The following is a 19,911-nucleotide window of genomic DNA, read 5'->3' as shown; positions in this document are numbered from 1 at the left end:
CTCAGCATCCCAAAGTGCTGGGATTACAGGCATGAGCCACTGCGCCTAGCCCGTTTTTTGATTTTTAATCTCCCCTATCTTTCTCTATAGTCAACTTCTTAAGAAGTGTAGAAATAGTAATCTTTGAAAATATTGAAGTCTCTTACTCAGGAGTCTAGGAAGTAGCTGGACTCTCTTGAAAGTATTTCTGCTTTGAAGCTTTTTACTTAGTTCAATAATGTTCTCATGCCAGTTTTCACTCATAAATTGAGGTAGGTATTCTCATCACTGGAATTCTGTAAGAAGTCACATTTTTCTGTGAGTACATAGATCCTTCAGAAGCATAATAAGATAAGTTTTTTTCTGTGAGTACATAGATCTTCAGAAGCATAAGTTTTCAGGTTCTCTGCTAACTAGTAAGCAGGGAAGTTCATTTTAACTAGCTCTTTTAAGTGTGTCAAAGGCATTCTTTTGAGGAGCAAGTATATGAAGAAATCATGACTTTTAAAGATGATCATAGAGACTTTTGTTTTTGTTTTTGTTTTTTGTGTTTTTTTTTTGAGATGGAGTCTCGCTCTGTTGCCTGGGCTAGAGTGCAGTGGCATGATCTTGGCTGACTGCAACCTCCGCCTCCTTGGTTCAAGAGATTCTCTTGCCTTAGCCTCCCAAGTAGCTGGGATTACAGGTGCACGCCACCACACCAGGCTAATTTTTGTTTTGTTAGTACAGGTGGGATTTCACCACGTTGGCCAGGCTGGTCTCAAACTCCAGACCTCAGGTGATCCACCTGCTTGGCCTCCCAAAGTGCTGGGATTATAGGTGTTAGCCACCATGCCCGGCTGAGACTTTAACCATTTTTATGTTAGACATGGATCAGAGGTTGTGAAATCTAAGTTTGATAATTTTAAACAAATTATCTTTGAACATAAAGAAAATCTGTAAAAAAGAATAGTTTTTTGCCATATGATTTGATGGTATTAATCTTGGTAGTAATTTTTATTTGTTATTACTAGATTTAGACTAGTTTTTTTATTGTTTTTTTTTTTTAAATTTCTTCTACACTGCTTATAGTCATGCCCTTTGTTACCTTCTTGCAGTTTTTATTTGGTAGACTTTGTAACAAAGGGCAGAGTTTAGTTCTTTTGGCTATTAACTATGTCAATAACACAACAACAGATAGGCCTTTCAAAAGCAGAGAAAGAAAGATAATCGAAAGCCTTTTGGTTTCGTAACTATTTCTCTCTCTTTTTTTTTAACCTTAAATTTCTTTATAATTTTTAGGATATGCTTCTATAATGTAAAGTTGAATTGACACATTAAGTAAAATTTACCCATTTTTCCTATTCCATTGTGTTAATTAATGGTATAGCCACATTTTAAAGTTGGAGGACGATGAAGCAATGTGTCTTCTGCCTTTTTCCCTAAGAAAGATTAAAACTATATTGCTGCTAAAATACCTGTAACTCCTTCTTTAATTAAAATAATTTATTTCTTTTCATTCAGACTTTAAAAATTTCATTGCATATTGTGAATATGGCAAAGTTTACAGTGCAGTTTTAGAGGTAAACCTAAAAATATCAAGATACGCATAAATTGAAAATTTGATTACTCTTTTGAATTATTTTTAGAGTTTAGCTTTATGACTATCAGTCAATAAAATTGCATGTTTCTAAATAATCTTGTGGGATAGTACATTATCCCAAAGATTTGATTATTGAATTTGGGACTTATTCTAATTTCAATAATTTACTAATTGAAGCACTTGTTAAATTATCTCCTTAAATATAGTCTTTGTCATTTTTTTTTTTTTTTTGAGACAGGGTCTGGTTCTGTTGCCCAGGTTGGAGTGCAATGGTGCATGCCTCAACCTCCCAAGTAACTGGGATTACAGGGACATGCCATCACGCCCAGCTAATTTTTAGTATTTTTAGTAGAGATGGGGTTTCACTGTGTTGGCCAGGCTGGTCTCAAACTCCAGACCTCAGGTGATAAACTCACCTCAGCCTCCCAAAGTGCTGGGATTACAGGCATGAGCCACTGTGCGCCTGGCCTGTCACTGTCATTATTCTTTAGAGTATAAATCTCATTTTATGTCTTTGCAGTCAGAGGTTTCAGCAATCTTACTAATTTAACTTATATTTTATAATGAATGCTGTTTTGTAGAAAGTGACTTTTCATAATTTTTAAGTTGCCCCATAAAATATCACTGAGAAAGTTGATTGAATAAAAAAGTCTTTTAACGCCAGGCATGGTGGCTTATGCCTGCAATCCCAGAACTTTGGGAAGCTGAGGCGGGCAGATCACCTGAGGTCGGGAGTTTGAGACCAGCCTGGCCAATATGGCAAAACCCCGTCTCTACTAAAGATACAAAAAAATTAGCCTGGTGTGGTGGCATGCACCTGTAGTCCCAGCTACTCGGGAGACTGAGGCAGGAGAATCACTTGAACCAGGGAGGCAGAGGTTGCAGTGAGCCGAGATTACACCACTGCACTGCAGCCTGGGCAACAGAGCAAGAATCTCTTTAAAAAAAAAAAAAAAAACTATTTTAGCATAATAGAATTATGTTTTGTAGAAAATTGCTTTTCATAATTGATAAAGTGTCCCATAAAATGTCACTGAAAAACTTGATAGAATAAAACATTATTTTAATATAACGTAATAGGATTTTAGCTTTGAGGGAAAGTAATGTGGCTTGAGGGGTAAGAGACATGCATGTTTAATTCAATAAGGTTTATTTATAGACGTATAAAATTATCTTTTTTTGAGGCAGCATCTCGCATTGTTGCCTGGGCTAGAGTGTAATGGCACCATCTTGGCTCACTGCAACCTCTGCCTCCTCGGTTCACGCCATTCTCCTGCCTCAGCCTCCCGAGTAGCTGGGATTACAGGTGCAAACCACCACACCTGGCTAATCTTTTGTATTTTTAGTAGAGATGGGATTTCACTGTGTTGGCCAGACTGATCTCAAACTCCTGACTCCGTGATCTTCCCACTTCGGCCTCCCAAAGTGCTGGGATTATAGACGTGAGCCACCATGCCTGGCCAAAATTCTATTTTTTTGGTACAAATTTAGGCTATCTTCTGGGGATTTCCAGAGTATTCAGCTAACATTTGAATCATGTGCCTTATGTCTGTTGAATTTAAAAAGAGATAGGTGTACTCAACCCTGGCTCCACATTAGAATCACTAGGGGATCTTGTGAAAAAAATACAAATGCCCCAGGATGACCCCAGACTAATTATTTCAGGATTTCTAAGAGATTGGGATAATCGCTGTAATACAGGGAGGATTAGAGAATGGTCCCATTAAAGATGGAATCTCGGCCAGGCGTGGTGGCTCATGCCTGTAATCCCAGCACTTTGGGAGGCTGAGACAGGCAGATCACCTGAGGTCAGGAGTTAGAGACCAGCCTGGCCAACATGGTGAAACTCCATCTCTACTAAAATACAAAAATTTAGCTGGGTGTGATGGGAGGCACTTGTAATCTCAGCTACTAGAGAGGCTGAGATGGAAGAATCACTTGAATCAAGGAGGTGGAGGTTGCAGTGAGCCAAGATCACACCATTGCACTCCAGCCTGAGCAACAGAGTGACACTCTTGTCTCAGAAAAGAAAGAGAGAAAGAGAGAGAAAAAGAGAAAGGAAAGAAAGAAAGGAAAGGAAAGAAAGGGAAGGGAAGGGAAAAAGGAAAAGGGGAGGAAAGGAAGGAAACAAGGAACCTGAAAGTTGTCATGGCTTGAGGGTCTAGTCCAAGGGAGGAAGAGAGGAAGGCAGGAAGGGAGGGAAGGAAGGGAAGGGATGGAAAGGAGGGAAGGGAGGGAAGGGAAGGAAGGAAACAAGGAACCTGAAAGTTACTATGGCCGAGGGTCTAGTCCATAGCTCAACAACTGTAGAACACCAAGAACACCAACTTTCTCTGAGTACTGAGGGTTGGCTTTTGTTTTAAGGTTTCACTCATAGTAAACATCTTTTGCATATTGAGGGGGAAAACGAATGCTAGTTTCTTAGAGTGAGTGATAGGCTTCTAGTGATCAGCATATTCAGGACTGATATCTAGGTCACTCTTCAAAAGGTTAGAAGCGCTTGGGAGACTGAATTAGTGATTCTGTTGTACAGAGAGTAGAGCGTTGGGATTTGGATGGCTTTAAGAGATGTGGTCATTTTGGACCAAAAAAGCCTGAGAAATTTAGTCTTCGCTTTCTTAGAGTATATCTACACCTTTCCAGTATATTTTCATCATCTAGAAATGATGTCTGTCACTGAGGAAAAGTGCTGGATAGACCTAGAAGAATTATTGTGCTTTGGATGCTGCTTTTCTGGTGTCCATGCAGCTTACCAGATATTTCTGTCAAAACATTCTTCATTTGCTTGGGTTATAATATATTAAGTTAGCATAGTTAACTTGTAACTTTGGACCAGGGATGTCCAATCTTTTGGCTTCCGTGAGCCACACTGGAAGAAGAATTGTTTTAGGCCACACATAAAATACATGGATACTAACAATAGCTGGTGAACTAAAAAAAAAAAAAAAAAATTGGAAAAAAAAATCATAATGTTTTAAGAAAGTTTATGAATTTGGGCCAGGCGCAGTGGCTCACGCTTGTAATCCCAGCTAGTAATCCCAGCACTTTGGGAGGCCGAGGTGGGTGGATCTCTTGAGGTCAGGAGTTCAGACCAGCCTGGGTAACATGGTGAAACCCTGTCTCTACTAAAAATACAAAAAGTTAGCCGATCATGATGGTGTATGCCTGTAGTCTCAGCTACTCGGGCAGCTGAGATAGAAGAATTGCTTGAACCCCAGAGGCAGACGCTGCAGTGAGCCAAGATTGTGCCACTGCACTCCAGCCTGTGCAACAGAGTGAGACGCTGTCTCTATAGAAGAAAAAAAGAAAAAGAAAAAGTTTACGAATTTGGGTTGGGTATTTAAAGCCATCTTGGGCCACATGCGGCCTGAGGACTGCAGATTGGACAAGGGTGGTTTAGATAACACCTTCTCTGAGGGTAGGTAGTAGTTACCTAGACTGAGATTTGTCTGTGTCTGCTTGTGTGTGTGTGTGTGTTTGTGGTCTATATCTCATGTGCGTACATGTACACCATTTCGTGTTTTTCAACATTGGTGTAAGGGAGATAATTTTGCAAATGGCTGAGATCATTCTTGGTTTGTGTATGTTTAAAGTTTCTTCCTCAGAGAATAACCTCTTCAAAAGGGTGGAGGCAAGGGCTGAGAAACTTCCTATTGGGTACTGGGTGACTGGATCAATAGAAGCCCAAACTTCAGCATCACACAGTATACCCTTATAACAAACCTGCACATATACCCTCTGAATCTAAAAGAAAAAGAAAAACCAAAGAGAGTAACCTCATCAATTTTGGATGTGTCTTGCTTTGGTTACTGTGTCTTCACTATATTAACTACTGACATTCTGGTTTGTTGACAGAATGATTACTCAGTTGATACTTCCTTAGTGCCAATGGATACTCCTTTTATTTCATGCTGACATTTCAAGTCCACAGTTTACTCTTTTACCCTGTGGGGCATGAGAAATCCAGATGCTGAATTTAGTAGCCTTAAAAACAAGGACGAAGTTAAGAAAGAGATCTTTTAATAAGCCTTGAGAAATAGAGATGTTGCTTGCTTGTCAGGATGTGGTATGTGATTGGCTTACTAGATTCTGCTAACTGAAGTCTTGATATTACAGCGGCGTGGGATAGTGTAAAGGGTGCTGATTTATGTTCGAATTGTTTCTCTCCCGTTTGTTAGTTGTGACTTGGTCACAACTTTCTCCTGGTTTGAATCTGATTCTCAGAATTATTATTATAATTCAAATATGTTACAGCTCAGATATTTATAATAAATAATAAAACATTCCTTCACATAGCCGTAGCCTCATAACAAATGTTTCCTTTAGCAAAAAGAAATTTTGTGATTAAAGCATTCCTTTCACAGTACATTCAGAGGAGCAACAATCAGATAATTTACTCCAAGCTGTAAAATTAAATTATAATCACTAGAACCAGTTATTGTTAACATAGTTCATTCTGTGTAATCTCTCTCAACAACCTCCTCCTACGCATACAACACGGTGGGGAATGGTGTTGATGAGCATGTCTCAGATCAAAATCCTATCAGAGTTGCTGACTACCATAGACCACTGATGATCCATCTTATATCTGGTTTAGAAATAAAAGCATGTTGTTTGAACAATAATTTTAGGGTTTTGGCTGGGTGCAGTGGCTAACACCTATAACCCCAGCACTTTGGGAGGCCGAGGTAGGTGAATCACTTATGAAGGTGTCTGAAATTGCTTGAAAGTGAGAATTGCTTGAACCCGGAAGGTGGAAGTTGCAGTGAGCTGAGATCGTACTGCTGCACTACAGCCTGGGTGATGATGGAGTGAGACTCTGTCTCCAAAAAAGAAAGAAAGAAAGAAAGGGAGGGAGGGAGCGAAGGAGCCAGTTCTGGTATCTTTTTTTTTTTTTTTTTTTTTTTTGGGAGACAGAGTCTCACTCTGTTGCCCAGACTGGAATGCAGTGGTGCGATCTTGGCTCACTGCAACCTCCACCTCCTGGGTTCAAGCAATTCTCCTGCCTCATCCTCCCAAGTAGCTGGGATCACAGGTGCATGCCACCAAACATGGCTAATATTTGTATTTTTAGTAGAGATGGAGCTTCACCATGTTGGCCAGGGTGGTCTCGAACTCCTGACCTCAGGTGATCCTCCTGCCTCAGCCTCCCAAAGTGCTGAGATTACTGGCATGAGCCCGGCCCCTGGTAACATATTAAACATACTGTGATTAGCACACACAGAGCTGACTTTATTCTTTTTAATATCTGCAAAATATTTCAAATCTAGAAGTACTTTAGTTTCTTTGATCAGTCACCAATTGATGGCTGTTTAAATACCTTTTCAGTTAATTTACCTTGCTCTTTAAATTTGATGATTCTAAACTGGCCCATATTTATGAAGGTGTCTGAAAGTGATTGCCATTTCCTACTTTACTTTTGTGCCCTGTTAGAAATTCTATGCTACCTTATTGTTAAAGAACAGACATCATAATTTTATTCTAACTTCAGTTTTCTATTTCATTTAATGAAAGCCCCTAGTTTGTTTGTTTGTTTCCTTTATTGTTTTGGAGACAAGATCTCGCTCTGTTGCCTAGGCTGGCGTGCAGTGTGGTGTGATCATGGCTCACTGCAGCCTCAATTTCCTGGGCTCAAGAGATCCTTCCATCTCAGCCTGCTGAGTAGCTGGGACTACAGGCGTGCACCACCATGTCTGGATAATTAAACAAATTTTTTTTTGTAGAGATGGGCTCTTACTATGTTGCCCAGGCAAGTCTCGAACTCCTGGGCTCAAGCCATCCTCCTCCTGCTTTGGCCTCCCAAAGTGCTAGGATTACAGGTGTGAGCCATTGTACCCTGCCCCCTAGTTTTTAATACACAATTTATAGGTTATTGTATAAAATTTTACATGAAGCTCATGTAAAATAGTCTTCAAAATGAGAACGCTTTTAGATCTTTAATATACTTGAAGCTTTTCTAGGAGTGTATATACATTTTTTAAAAGGATTCCTTTTATTTTATTTTTTAATTTTTGGAGATGGTATCTCACTCTGTCACCAAGCCTGGAGTGCAGTGGTGCCATAATGGCTCACTGTAGCCTTGATCTCACAGGCTCATGTAATCCTCCCATCTCAGCCTCTGGAGTAGCTGGGACCACAGGCACACACCACCATGCCTGGTTAATTTAAAAAAATTTTTTTTTGTAGAGACAGGGTCTCACTATGTTGCCAAGGCTGGTCTCAAACTCCTGGGTTCAAGCCATCCTCCTACCTTGGCCTCCCAAAGTGCTGGGATTACAGGCATAAGCCACCACCTCACCTGGCCACAGTGTGTATACATTAATAAAAGTATGTAATTAATGTAGATCCTTCAGAGAGTGTATTATGAATGTCAAATCTTAAAATTATTGACAAATTGGAAATAGGAAATTATCTGATACTAGTGGAGATCAAATTAAGAGTTTGTGATTTCACAGTATTTGTTTCTTTTGATTACAGATTATTGAAACTATGCCAATGACTGAGAAAGTTGAAGAATTGCTGCGTGTCATAGGTCCATTTTATGAAATTGTCGAGGACAAAAAGAGTGGCAAGAGTTCTGATGTAACCTCAGGTTGGACTATTTTACCTATTTTAAAATTCATCAACTGATATATTATGCACATATTAATATTTGTATGTCTGATTTTTTTTTCTTACTTTCACATGCCAGTCCGATTGGAGAAAATCTCTAAATGTTTAGAAGGTAGGAATCATGAAATCATGTAAAAGTTTTGTTTAAAATTTACATGTCAAAAGAATTCTGCACAAACTTATAGAACTTACAGTCTTGTCATCCAGGAGTTTTCATTCCAAGCAAACACATTGTATGAAGTTCCAAAACATTATAAACCCTTAACATTTTAACCCTAAAGTTGTAAGCTATTAAAATACACCAGGTAATTTACTTAGTATGTTCAAAATTATAGCAGAATTCATGGTTTTATTTTGATAGATCATGTTTTCTATTTTGCTTTGAGAATTAAATTAATAGTACATTGAATTCAATGATTTACTAGCTAATTTTAAAATGGATATGTTGGCCAGGTGTGGTGGCTCATGTCTGTAATCCCAGCACTTTGGGAGGCCAAAGCGGGCAGATCACCTGAGGTCAGGAGTTCAAGACCAGACTTAACAACATGGTGAAACCCCGTCTCTACAAAAACCACAAAAATTAGCCAGGCATGGTGGCACACACCTGTGATCCCAGCTACTTGGCAGGCTGAGGCACAAGAGTCACTTGAACCCAGGAGGTGGAGGTTGCAGTGAGCCCAGATCACCCTGCTGCACTCCAGCCTGAGCAACGGAGTGAGATGCCGTCTCTAAAAATGGATGTGTTTAGAGTATGGTTTAACTGTAGTATAGTAAGCTAATGCAAGACAGTTCATTTAGCTTTTTTTTTTTTTCTTTCAGTTCAAGCATCTCTGCACGGATTGCAGTTTTTTTTTTTTTTTCTTGTAGAATTTTGTCTTCATGTACACAAAGGATTTAAAGGATTATGTTTTGCATATTTGTAGGAGTTGAATAAAATGCAAGATTTGTTAGTATTAACTAAACATTTGATCTTGAAATTTTTTTAGAAAGCAGGGTGAAATGAGACCACAAGAGTCAATTTACGAGAAAATTGTATACCCTTTAAATAAAAATTACCTGGCATCCCCTTTTTTTCCTTGTCATCCCTATTTATAAGACATCTTTTAATAATTAATTGACAGTAATGGCAGCATTTCAGAATAGTAATCTTCCTGTGCTGAAATCAGTCCTTGAACCTGTCACAGTAATAAACTATGTGCAAGTAGTACTGACTGCTTACTGGGCATAACTCTGTCACATCATTCTACATCTGATTTGCTTACAGAAGTCAAATATTAACAAGTAGTCCTTCTTACAAGGCATGCTTATTCAATTCAGAAAAAACTAAATGTTATTTGAGATGGAGTCTTCCTCTGTCACACTGACTGGAGTGCAGTGGTCCCATCTCGGCTCACTGCAACCTCTACCTCTTGGGTTCCAGCAATTCTCCTGACTTAGCCTCCCAGGTAGCTGGGATTGCAAGTGTGCACCACCATGCCTGGCTAATTTTTGTATTTTTAGTAGAGCCGGGGTTTTGCCATGTTGGCCAGGCTGATCTCGAACTCCTGACCTCAGGTAATCCTCCCAACTCAGTTTCCCAAAGCGCTGGAATTAAAGGCATGAGCCACTGTGCCCTGCCAGAAAAAAAAAATTAAATGTTTTCTGTATGTCAGGCATGTTAGGATGCAGAGGGAAATAAATCTGGATCTGCTGCAGTGGTGTCCAGCCACTGGCCAGAGGCAGATATTTAAACAGCTAATTATAAAACAAAGAAGAGTAAATAATAGTAATAAAGGTGCAGGCTCACAGCTTCCTAGCTATAACTTAAAATTTTTTAAATCTTTGAAGACCAGAAGTTTTTTGGTAAACTCATTTGGCAGCAAAACATGTCTGATATGAACTAAAAATCTGGGGAGCAAAATCTAACCTAAAGTAAAACGAGGGTATTTTGAGTCTCTGTCCTCTTTAGTGTAACTATTTATATGTTTTGCTGCAAAAATCATATTTTCTCTTTTTAGTGAGAGCTGCCTTAGACTCTATTGGATGTGTTACATAATATACCAAATGGCATATGTACCATATAACCTTTGCAAAATTAGAAAACTTGAGATTTCAAAACATATCTGGATCCAAGGGTTATAAGTAAGGGATTGTGGACCCTCACCATAATTTTTTTAACCTGAGCCATTCTGGTGGACATTTAGGTTATTTACTCCTTCAGATCTTCAGAAAATACTGCTGAGAATGACCATGTACATCTGTCATTTCATATATGTGAAAGCATATCTGTAAGAAATATTAGAAATGGAATTAGAAATGTTTGATGTTTGTAATTTTGTAAGATATTACCAAATTGCAAGACAGTTTGCAATCTTGCCTTTTTTTTTCCCTAAACAAAGCATTTTCTTAAAAGTAGCCATTTAGGTCCAATAGAACAGATGTATCAGTTTTACATGGCCATTTTCAGAATATACATATACAGTAAGTTTTGAAATCAGAATGATGAGTCCTCCAATTTTGTTCTTTTTCAAGATTGCTTTGGCTAATCTTGATCCTTCACATTTTCATATGAATTTTAGAATCTGCATGTCAATTTTTGCAAAAATGCCAGCTTGGATTTTGATAGAGATTGCAGTGAATTTGCAGATCATTTTGGGGAGTATTGTCACTTCAAAAATATTGTCTTTCAATTCATGTTCTCAAAACAGTGTCCAGTAACCAACAGCATTAGCAACAAATGTGATCTTTATAGAAATTCGGAATCTTAGATCACCATAGACCTACGAATTCAGAATCTGCATCTTAAATAGCTCTCAGGAGGTTCGTATGCACATTAAAGTTGAGAAGCTCTGATGTTACTCTCAGGATATAGCTTTGGCCACTTGGACAATTTGCTTTTGTACGTGATTGATCACATCAATGGATACTTTAAGAAAAAACTTAAATATCACAAAGACATGATAATTTGAGTTGTGCACCTGAAGCCCTAAAGGTAATACTGGAATAAAATTTTTAAAGTGGACTCCAACTGTAATATTGATGAGATTATTGGTAGAACCAAAAATGTACTTTTGTTGTCAGCATGCTAGCATATAGGAAGTATCTCTTCATTTGCCATGTATGAAGATCCATTGATCTCTGGACTTTATTTTTACTGATATTAACTTAAAAATAATTTACTTTCTGCCTGATTCAGAAAGGACTTAAGATAGCTTGATCATAAGGTGATAATTGAAGGAATTTGTCTATGTAATATATGTATGTTTATGGTCAAAGAAAATAATACTATTATATATATATAACTAACATTTTAATTCACAATTATTTTATTAGTTATTTGTAAATTGTATTAGTATTACTTGGAAATTATGGTATAATTGTATGTTACCACATTGTGACTAAGTGGTCATTTCATGTTTTAGATCTTGGTAATGTTCTCACTTCCACTCCAAACACCAAAACTGTTAATGGTAAAGCTGAAAGCAGTGACAGTGGAGCTGAGTCTGAGGAAGAAGAGGCCCAAGAAGAAGTGAAAGGAGCAGAACAAAGTAATAATGGTAATGTTTGGATAATCAGTTAGTAATTTTACAATAAATAAACGAAGAGGGTATGAAGACATTTGGGCTGATTTGGTATTGTAGAAGATTGGAGCAGGTGGTGGGATATAAGCTGTTGACCTTATAACCAGGTTTGCTGTGGACTGAAAGGCTCTGCTACAGAGAAAGGAACAACCAACCTTATGCATAAATGGAGTAGGTGTTAACTGAAGATTGACAAGAATAGGCCACTCCTCCAAATGGACGGCCTGAAATGCTGCATTAGACATGTGCTATTTTAAGGTGTTGTTTCCAACATGAATCTGCATAAGTTACTAAGGACAGGAGACAAGTTAGACTCTCAATATCTTACCAAAAATAGAATGGAATCCAGAGAATAGGATACAGGCATGAGTTTTTTTTGTTTTTTGGTTTTTTTTGAGATGGAGTCTCGCTCTGTCTCTCAGGCTGGAGTGCAGTGGTATGATCTTGACTCACTGCAACCTCTGCCACCCTCTGCAACCTCAAGCCGTCTTCCTGCCTCAGCCTCCCAATTAGCTGAGATTGTAGGCATGCACCACCATACCCGCTAATTTTTGTATTTTTAGTAGAGACAGGATTTCACCATATTGACCAGGCTGATCTTGAACTCCTGACCTCAAGTGATCTGCCCACCTCGGCCTCCCAAAGTGCTGGGCCTATAGGCATGAGCCATCGCACCCGGCCTACAGGCATAAGTTTTCATAAGGAAGGAACGTTGGAATTATGGCTTAGAGCATTGAGGGCTCTGTTAGAATACCAGTGACATGTGGGAAGACTGTTTTCAAAAGGGGAGGCAGAAAGACACTACAACAAACTGCGGCCAGGCACGGTGGCTCATGCCTGTAATCCCAGCACTTTGGGAGGCCGAGGCGGGCAGATCACCTGAGGTTGGGGGTTCGAGACCAGCCTGACCAACATGGTGAAACCCCATCTCTATTAAAAATACAAAAATTAGCCAGGCATGGTAGCAGGCGCCGGTAATCCCAGGTACTTGGGAAGCTGAGGCAGGAGAATCACTTGAACCTGGGAGGTGGAAGTTTCAGCGAGCCAAGATCGTGCCATTGCACTCTAGTCTGGGTGACAGAGTGAGACGCCGTTTCAAAAAAAGAAAACCAAAAACTGCGTAACTTAGTTTTGCCTTCCCTTTCCAGTAAGGTATGACAAGGAGCGCCTTCTTTAAAGGTCCTTTTTATCAGATATGTGGAAGAGCAATTTGCTTATGCCTAAAGGAGTAAAAAGACTTTGAGAGATTACTTTTTAAAAGAAACTCTAGAAGATTGACAGGGAACTGAAACAGTTTTGAAGCCAACATAGCTTGGGTGAGCTCTCAGCCTATAGTAAACCGCATTTCAAGAAGCATGCCTTCTCTTTGATCCAAGTAGGAAACCCTTCAAAGGGATTGTGAGGTTAGGGAAATGACATCTGGGTATTAAAACATGGTATGCAGAAGGTAACCTACTGTGAACTTTTATGAATCTCTCCATTTTCTCATAAAAGATAAGAAAATGATGAAGTCAGCAGACCATAAGAATTTGGAAGTCATTGTCACTAATGGCTATGATAAAGATGGCTTTGTTCAGGATATACAGAATGACATTCATGCCAGTTCTTCCCTGAATGGCAGAAGCACTGAAGAAGTAAAGCCTGTTGATGAAAACTTGGGGCAAACTGGAAAATCTGCTGTTTGTATTCACCAAGGTATTGTCCCCAAATAATTCTGTGTCCAGCCTCTTTCCTATGAATAGTCTTTTAGTAATTACAGGATCTTTAGGATTAGTTTTGAATTTAAAAATCTCTTCTTTAGTAATATCTTAGGGCTTATTAATATTATAAGGGTTTATGGTTTTGAAAGAGCATAAATTAGGGCCAGGGTTATATATGTATCTCTTTCTGTTGCCCAGGCTGGAGTGCAGTGGCATAGTCAAGGCGCACTGCAACCTTGAACTCCTGGGCAATTCTGCCTCAGCCTCCTGAGTAGCTGGGATTACAGAGACAGGGTTTTGCCAGGTTGCCCAGGCTGGTCTGCAACTCCTGAGTTCAAGTGATCTGCCTGCCTTGGCCTCCCAAAATGCTAGGATTACACGTTTGAGCCACGCACTGGCTTATTTTTTAATTTTTAGGGATACATAATAGTACATATGAGAAACATCATTTCTTTTTTTTGTGTGTGTGTGTGTGTGAGATGGTGTCTCACTCTGTTGTCCAGGCTGGAGTGCAGTGGCGCAATCTCGGCTCACTGCAACCTCCACCTCCCAGGTTCAAGTGATTCACCTGGTTCAGCCTCCCAAGTAGCTGGGATTACAGGCACATGCCACCACGCCCGGCTAATTTTTTATATTTTTAGGAGATACGGGGTTTCACCATGTTGCCAGGGTGGTCTCGAACTCCTGAATTCAAGTGATCCGCCCGCCTTGGCCTCCCAAAGTGCTGGAATTACAGGTGTGAGGCAACATGCTTGGCCGAGAAACATCATTTCTTTTTTTTTTTTTTTTTTTTTTGTGTGTGTGTGTGTGTGTGAGATGGTGTCTCACTCTGTCGCCCAGGCTGGAGTGCAGTGGCGCGATCTTGGCCCACTGCAAGCTCCACCTCCCGGGTTCATGCCATTCTCCTGCCTCAGCCTCCCGAGTAGCTAGAACTACAGGTGCCCGCTACCACACCAGGCTAATTTTTTGTATTTTTAGTAGAGACAGGGTTGCACCGTTTTAGCCAGGATGGTCTCGATCTCCTGACCTCGTGATCCTCCTACCTCGGCCTCCCAAAGTGCTGGGATTACAGGCGTGAGCACTGTGCCTGGATGTTTTTTGTTTTTTGTTTTTTTTTGAGACAGAGTCTTGCTTCTTTGCCCAGGCTAGAGCACAATGGCCCGATCTCAGCTCTCTGCAACCTCTGCCCCCTGGGTTCAAACAATTCTCCTGCCTCAGCCTCCCCAGTAGCTGGGATTATAGGCACGTGCCACCACGCCCAGCTAATTTTTGTATTTTTAATAGAGATGGGGTTTTACCCTGTTGGCCAGGGTGTTCTCAAACTCCTGATCTCAAGTGATCTGCCTGCCTCAGCCTCCCAAAGTGCTGAAATTACAGGTGTGAGGCAATGTGCCCGGCCAAGAAACATCATTTCTTTTTTATTTTGAACGAAGTCTCACTCTGTCATCCAGGCTGGAGTGCAGTGGCCCGACCTCGGCTCACTGCAAGCTCTGCCTCCCGGGTTCACGCCATTCTCCTGCCTCAGCCTCCCGAGTAGCTGGGGCTACAGGTGCCTGCCACCACGCCCAGCTAATTTTTTTGTATTTTTTAGTAGAGATGGGGTTTCACTGTGTTAGCCAGGATGGTCTCAATCTCCTAACCTCGTAATCCACCCTATTCTGCCTCCCAAAGTGCTGGGATTACAGGCGCGAGCCACTACGCCCGGCTGACAAATATCATTTCTTAATATGAGAACCAAACTTACCTAGTTGGATCTTACATTTAGGCATCCTGCTTGGTAGGTAATTTTCTCTTAAAGGGTTATTAGGTTTTATAAGATTTCATCTAGGTTGTCTTTATGGAATTCAATGAAAAAATATTTTGTAATATTTTCAAATAAAAATTATCAACTAAATTTAAAGTTTTGGTAAATTTTAAACAGTGTGGCTTGATAAATCAAATTTGTCTCTCAGTATAAAAATAATATAAGGCTGATGAATTTTGAAAATGGAATAAAGGTCAGACACGGTGGCTCACGCCTGTAATCCTAGCCCTTTGGGAGGTCGAGGCAGGTGGATCATCTGAGGTCAGGAGTTCGAGACCAGCCTGACCAACATGGTCAAACTCCGTCTCTACTGAAAATACAAAAGTTGTCTGGGTGTGGTGGTTCATGCCTGTAATCCCAGCACTATTGCAGGCTGAGGCAGGTGGATCACCTGAGGTCAGAAGTTCAAGACCAGCCTAGCTAACATGGAGAAACCCCATCTCAAGTGAAAATACAAAAAATTAGCTGGGCATGGTGGCATGCGCCTGTAATCCCAGCTACTTGGAGGCGAGGCATGAGAATCACTTGAACCCAGGAGGCAGAGGTTGCAGTGAGCCAAAATCATGCCACAGCACTCCAGCCTGGGCGACAGAACGAGACTCTGTCTCAAAAAACAAAAATAAACAGTACTTTGGGAGGCCAAGACGGGTGGATCATCTGAGCTCAGGAGTTTGAGATCAGTCTCACCAACATGGAGAAACCCTGTCTCTACTAAAAAAATCAAAATTAGCCAGCTGTGGTGGCCCATACCTGTAATCCCAGCTACTCGGGAGGCTGAGGCAGGAGAATCACTTGAACCTGGGAGGCAGAGGTTGTGGTGAGCCGAGATCACGCCATTGCACTCCAGCCTAGGCCACAAGAGCAAAACTCTGTCTCAAAAACAAAACAAAACAAAAATTAGCTGGGCATGGTGGTGGGCACCTGTAATCCCAGCTACTTGGGAGGCTGAGGCAAGAGAATCGCTTGAACCCAAGAGGTAGAAGTTGCAGTGAGCCAAGATCACACCACTGCACTCCAGCCTGGGTGACAGAGCAAGATTCCATCTCAAAAAAACAAAGGAATAAATTTGTTTTTCTTCTATTAGAGTATAATTGCCCTATCTGCACTTTTGTTCATATTTAGATATAATTGATGATCATGTTGAAGATGTTACAGGAATTCAGCATTTGACAAGTGATTCAGACAGTGAAGTTTACTGTGATTCTATGGAACAATTTGGACAAGAAGAGGTAAAAATGACATTTTCTGATTGGTGTATTTTCAAAGTGGTGTATTAGAATTCAATGCATAACTTCCGTTAGTGGCAAATATACATGCTATTTTTCATTTTGAAAATATACCCCTAAAATGTTTAAACATTTGTATTTTAAACTATTTTTTTCTGAATTGAAAAATACGTAAAATTCTGTAAAAGTCAAAAAAAGAAAAATTAATAATAACTATTCCAATATAACTATTAATGTACATATATTTATAAATATTCTAGGAGATGTGGGATGGGGATGCAGAGGAAACACTTTTTATGCTAGTCCCTATGTTTGAAACATGTATTAATGTTCAGGAAAATTGAATGATCTTCTTTGTTGTTGTTTTTATGTTTTAGAGATGGGGTCTCCGTCTGTTGCCCAGGCTGGAGTACATTGGCGCAATCTCAGGTCACTGCAACCTCTGCCTCCTAGGTTCAAGCAATTCTCCTGCCTCAGCCTCCCAAGTAGCTGGGATTACAGACATGTGCCACCACACCTGGCTAATTTTTATATTTTTATTAGAGACAGAGTTTCACCATGTTGGCCAGGTTGGTCTCAAACTCCTGGCCTCAAGTGATTTGCCCGCCTCTGTCTCTCAAAGTGCTGGGATTACGGACGTGAGCCACTGTGCCCAGCCTAAAAATGGGTGCTTGATATGTTGCCTAGGCTGGTCTCAAACTCTTGGCCTCAATCAGTGCTCCCACCTCGGCCTCCCAAAATGCTGGGATTACAGGTGTGAGCCACCGAGCCCGGCCTGAATAATGTTCAGACAAATAAGTCTGTTCTTCACGTTGACTGTAATTCACTGGATTGAAATTTTTAGTGGAAATAATTTTTAAGTTTCAGTTAAGATCCAGTATTGGAATAAAAAAAAAAAATTATAAAACATCCATGAATTCTTTTTCTCAACTTTTCCTGATAATGATGACAGCGGTATTTTAATTTTTAATTTTTAAATTTTTAATTTTAATGGGCACATAGTAGGTGTATATATTTATGGGTTAGACTGGGCACGGTGGCTCACACATGTAATCCCAGGAGGCTGAGGCAGGAACTTTGCTTGAAGTCAGGAGTTTGAGACCAGCCTGGGCAAGATGGCGAGACCCCCATCTCTACTTTATTTTTGTAAAATATAAAAAATATAATAAATATATATTTATGGGGTATGTGAGATAATTTGGTGCAGGCATATGATGTGTAATAATCACATCAGGGTAAATGGAGTATCCATTATTTCAGGCACTCATCATTTCTTTGTGTTCCAAACATTTCAATTGTACTTCCTCAGTTATTCTAAAATGTACAACAAAGTATTGCCGACTATAGCCACTCTGCTGTGCTATCAGGTACTAGATCTCATTCATTGTATCTCTATCTCCATGAGTTTAATTGTTTTAATTTTTAGCTCTCACAAGTAAGTGAGAACATTTGAAGTTTTTCTTTCTGTGCCTGGCTTATTTCACTAAACATAATATCTTCCAATTCCATCCATATTGCAAATGACAGGGTCTCATTCTTTTTATGGTAGAATAGTACTCCATCGTGTATATGTACCATGTTTTCTTTATCCATTCATCTGTTGATGGTCACTTAGGTTGCTTCCAAATCTTGGCTATTGTGAACAGTGCTGCAGTAACCATGGGAGTGCTGATATCTCTTCAGGATATTGATTTCCTTTCTTTTGGGTATACAGTCAGCATTGGAATTGCTGGTCATATGGTAACTCTATTTTTAGTGTTGTTGGTTTTTTTTTTCCCTTTGAGACGGAGTTTCGCTCTTGTTGCCCAGGCTGGAGGGCAATGGGGCGATCTTGGCTCACTGCAACCTCCGCCTCCCAGGTTCAAGTGATTCTCCTGCCTCAGCCTCCCAAGTAGCTGGGATTACAGGCATGCGCCACCACGCCTGGCTAATTTTGTATTTTCAGTAGAGACGGGGTTTCTCCCTGTTGGCCAGGCTAATCTCAAACTCCCTCAGGTGATCACCTCAGGTGATCTGCCCACCTTGGCCTCTCAAAGTGCTGGGATTACAGGCATGAGCCACCACACCCGGCCTGTTTGTTTTTTGAGGAACTTCCATACTGTTCTCCATAGGGGCTGTACTAATTTTACATTCTCACCAACAATGTACAAGGGCTTCCTTTTCTCCACATCCTCGCCAGCATTTGTTATTGCTTGTCTTTGGGATAAAAGCCATTTTAACTGGGGCAAGATACTATCTCGTTGTAGTTTTGATTTGCATTTCTCTGATGATCAGTGATGTTGAGCACCTTTCATATACCTGTTTGCCACTTGTCTTTTGAGAAATGTCTTTTCTGATCTTTTGCCCATTTTTAATCAGGTTATTAGTTTTTTTCCTATTGAGTTGTTTACGCTCCTTATGTATTCTAGTTGCTAATCTGATAAGGGTGGTTTGACAGCTATATTTCTGTTTGGCCTTTTTATATCCTCTCACCATTCTGTCTCCTACCTCCCTACCCTGTTCTAATACAGTTCAGTATGTCTTACAGAAAATCATGTATCTTTTGCCTCCCTGAAATGACTTTAACTTTTTGTGTTTTTCTCCTTTTCTCATTTCATAATGCAATTAAATCTACCTCTTAGTTTTCTCAAATTTTAAAAACACATGAATAAATTATCTTTTACTTAAGGTCAAACACAAATGAGTAGCGTAGGCCAGTCATGGTGGCTCACGCCTACAATCCCAACACTGTGGGAGGCCAAGGCAGGTGGAGCTTGAGCTCATGAGTTTCAGAGCCGCGTGGGGAACATGGCAAAAACCACGTCTTTATAAAAAATAAAAAAAGTAGCCAGGCGTGGTAGCTACTCAGGGAGGGCGGCTTGAGCCTGGGAGGCAGAGGATGCAGTGAACCAAGATGGCACTGCACTCCAGCCTGGGCTATAGAGCCAGAACTTGTCTCCAAAACAAAAAAGGGCAGCATAGATTGGAAAAATAATGATAAGGAGCCCAAACTGAGAATGAGTGAAATTAGTAAAAAATGAAAATGATGAAAAACCCAGATTCCCTTTTATTTTTTCTTTTTAAAAAAGAGATGTTTGGGGAAGATTGATGAAAGGGACCAGATAGAGATTGATTTCAGTAAATATCCGGCTGCTAAATTATAGGTTTGTTCCTGTTTTCTCTCTCAATCAGTTAATGGACTAAAGCTCAGGGGGCTGTCTGACCTGGCTTCTGGAGTGCAGTGGCACAATCTGGGCTCACTACAACTTCTATCTCCTGGGTTCAGGTGATTCTTGTGCCTCAGCCTTCCAAGTAGCTGGGACTACAGGCATGTGCTACCCTGCCTGGCTAATATTTGTATTTTTAGTAACGACAGGGTCTCGCCATGTTGGCCAGGCTGGTCCTATACTCCTGGCCTCAAGTGATCTGCCTGCCTCGGCCTCCCAAAGTGCTGAGATTACAGGTATGA

At 40.3% G+C, this 19,911-nt stretch overlaps 2 protein-coding genes across 11 annotated transcripts in view; one reads left to right on the top strand and one right to left on the bottom strand.

The window, feature by feature from the left end:
• The window catches only part of RAB18 (RAB18, member RAS oncogene family), a 539,744-nt gene that overhangs the window by 253,956 nt on the left and 265,877 nt on the right, over positions 1–19,911 (bottom strand). The gene's annotated exons all lie outside the window — the stretch shown is intronic.
• ACBD5 (acyl-CoA binding domain containing 5) overlaps positions 1–19,911 on the top strand; it is a 48,089-nt gene that overhangs the window by 11,108 nt on the left and 17,070 nt on the right. For 5 of the 10 annotated variants that reach the window (XM_050804522.1, XM_050804523.1, XM_050804520.1 and 2 more), the window contains exons 5-9: positions 8,039–8,153; positions 8,253–8,285; positions 11,575–11,709; positions 13,228–13,428; positions 16,360–16,466. In XM_050804522.1, coding sequence (XP_050660479.1) covers positions 8,039–8,153; positions 8,253–8,285; positions 11,575–11,709; positions 13,228–13,428; positions 16,360–16,466 — 591 coding nt within the window. The remainder of the gene's footprint in view (positions 1–8,038; positions 8,154–8,252; positions 8,286–11,574; positions 11,710–13,227; positions 13,429–16,359; positions 16,467–19,911) is intronic. The other 5 variants (XM_050804527.1, XM_050804526.1, XM_050804525.1 and 2 more) reach the window with 1 other exon arrangement.

Source organism: Macaca thibetana, chromosome 9 (assembly GCF_024542745.1).
Source record: "Macaca thibetana thibetana isolate TM-01 chromosome 9, ASM2454274v1, whole genome shotgun sequence".
NCBI lineage: Eukaryota > Metazoa > Chordata > Mammalia > Primates > Cercopithecidae > Macaca > Macaca thibetana.
Note: the sequence above shows the minus strand (reverse complement) of the source record. Positions and strands in the feature narration are given on the sequence as shown.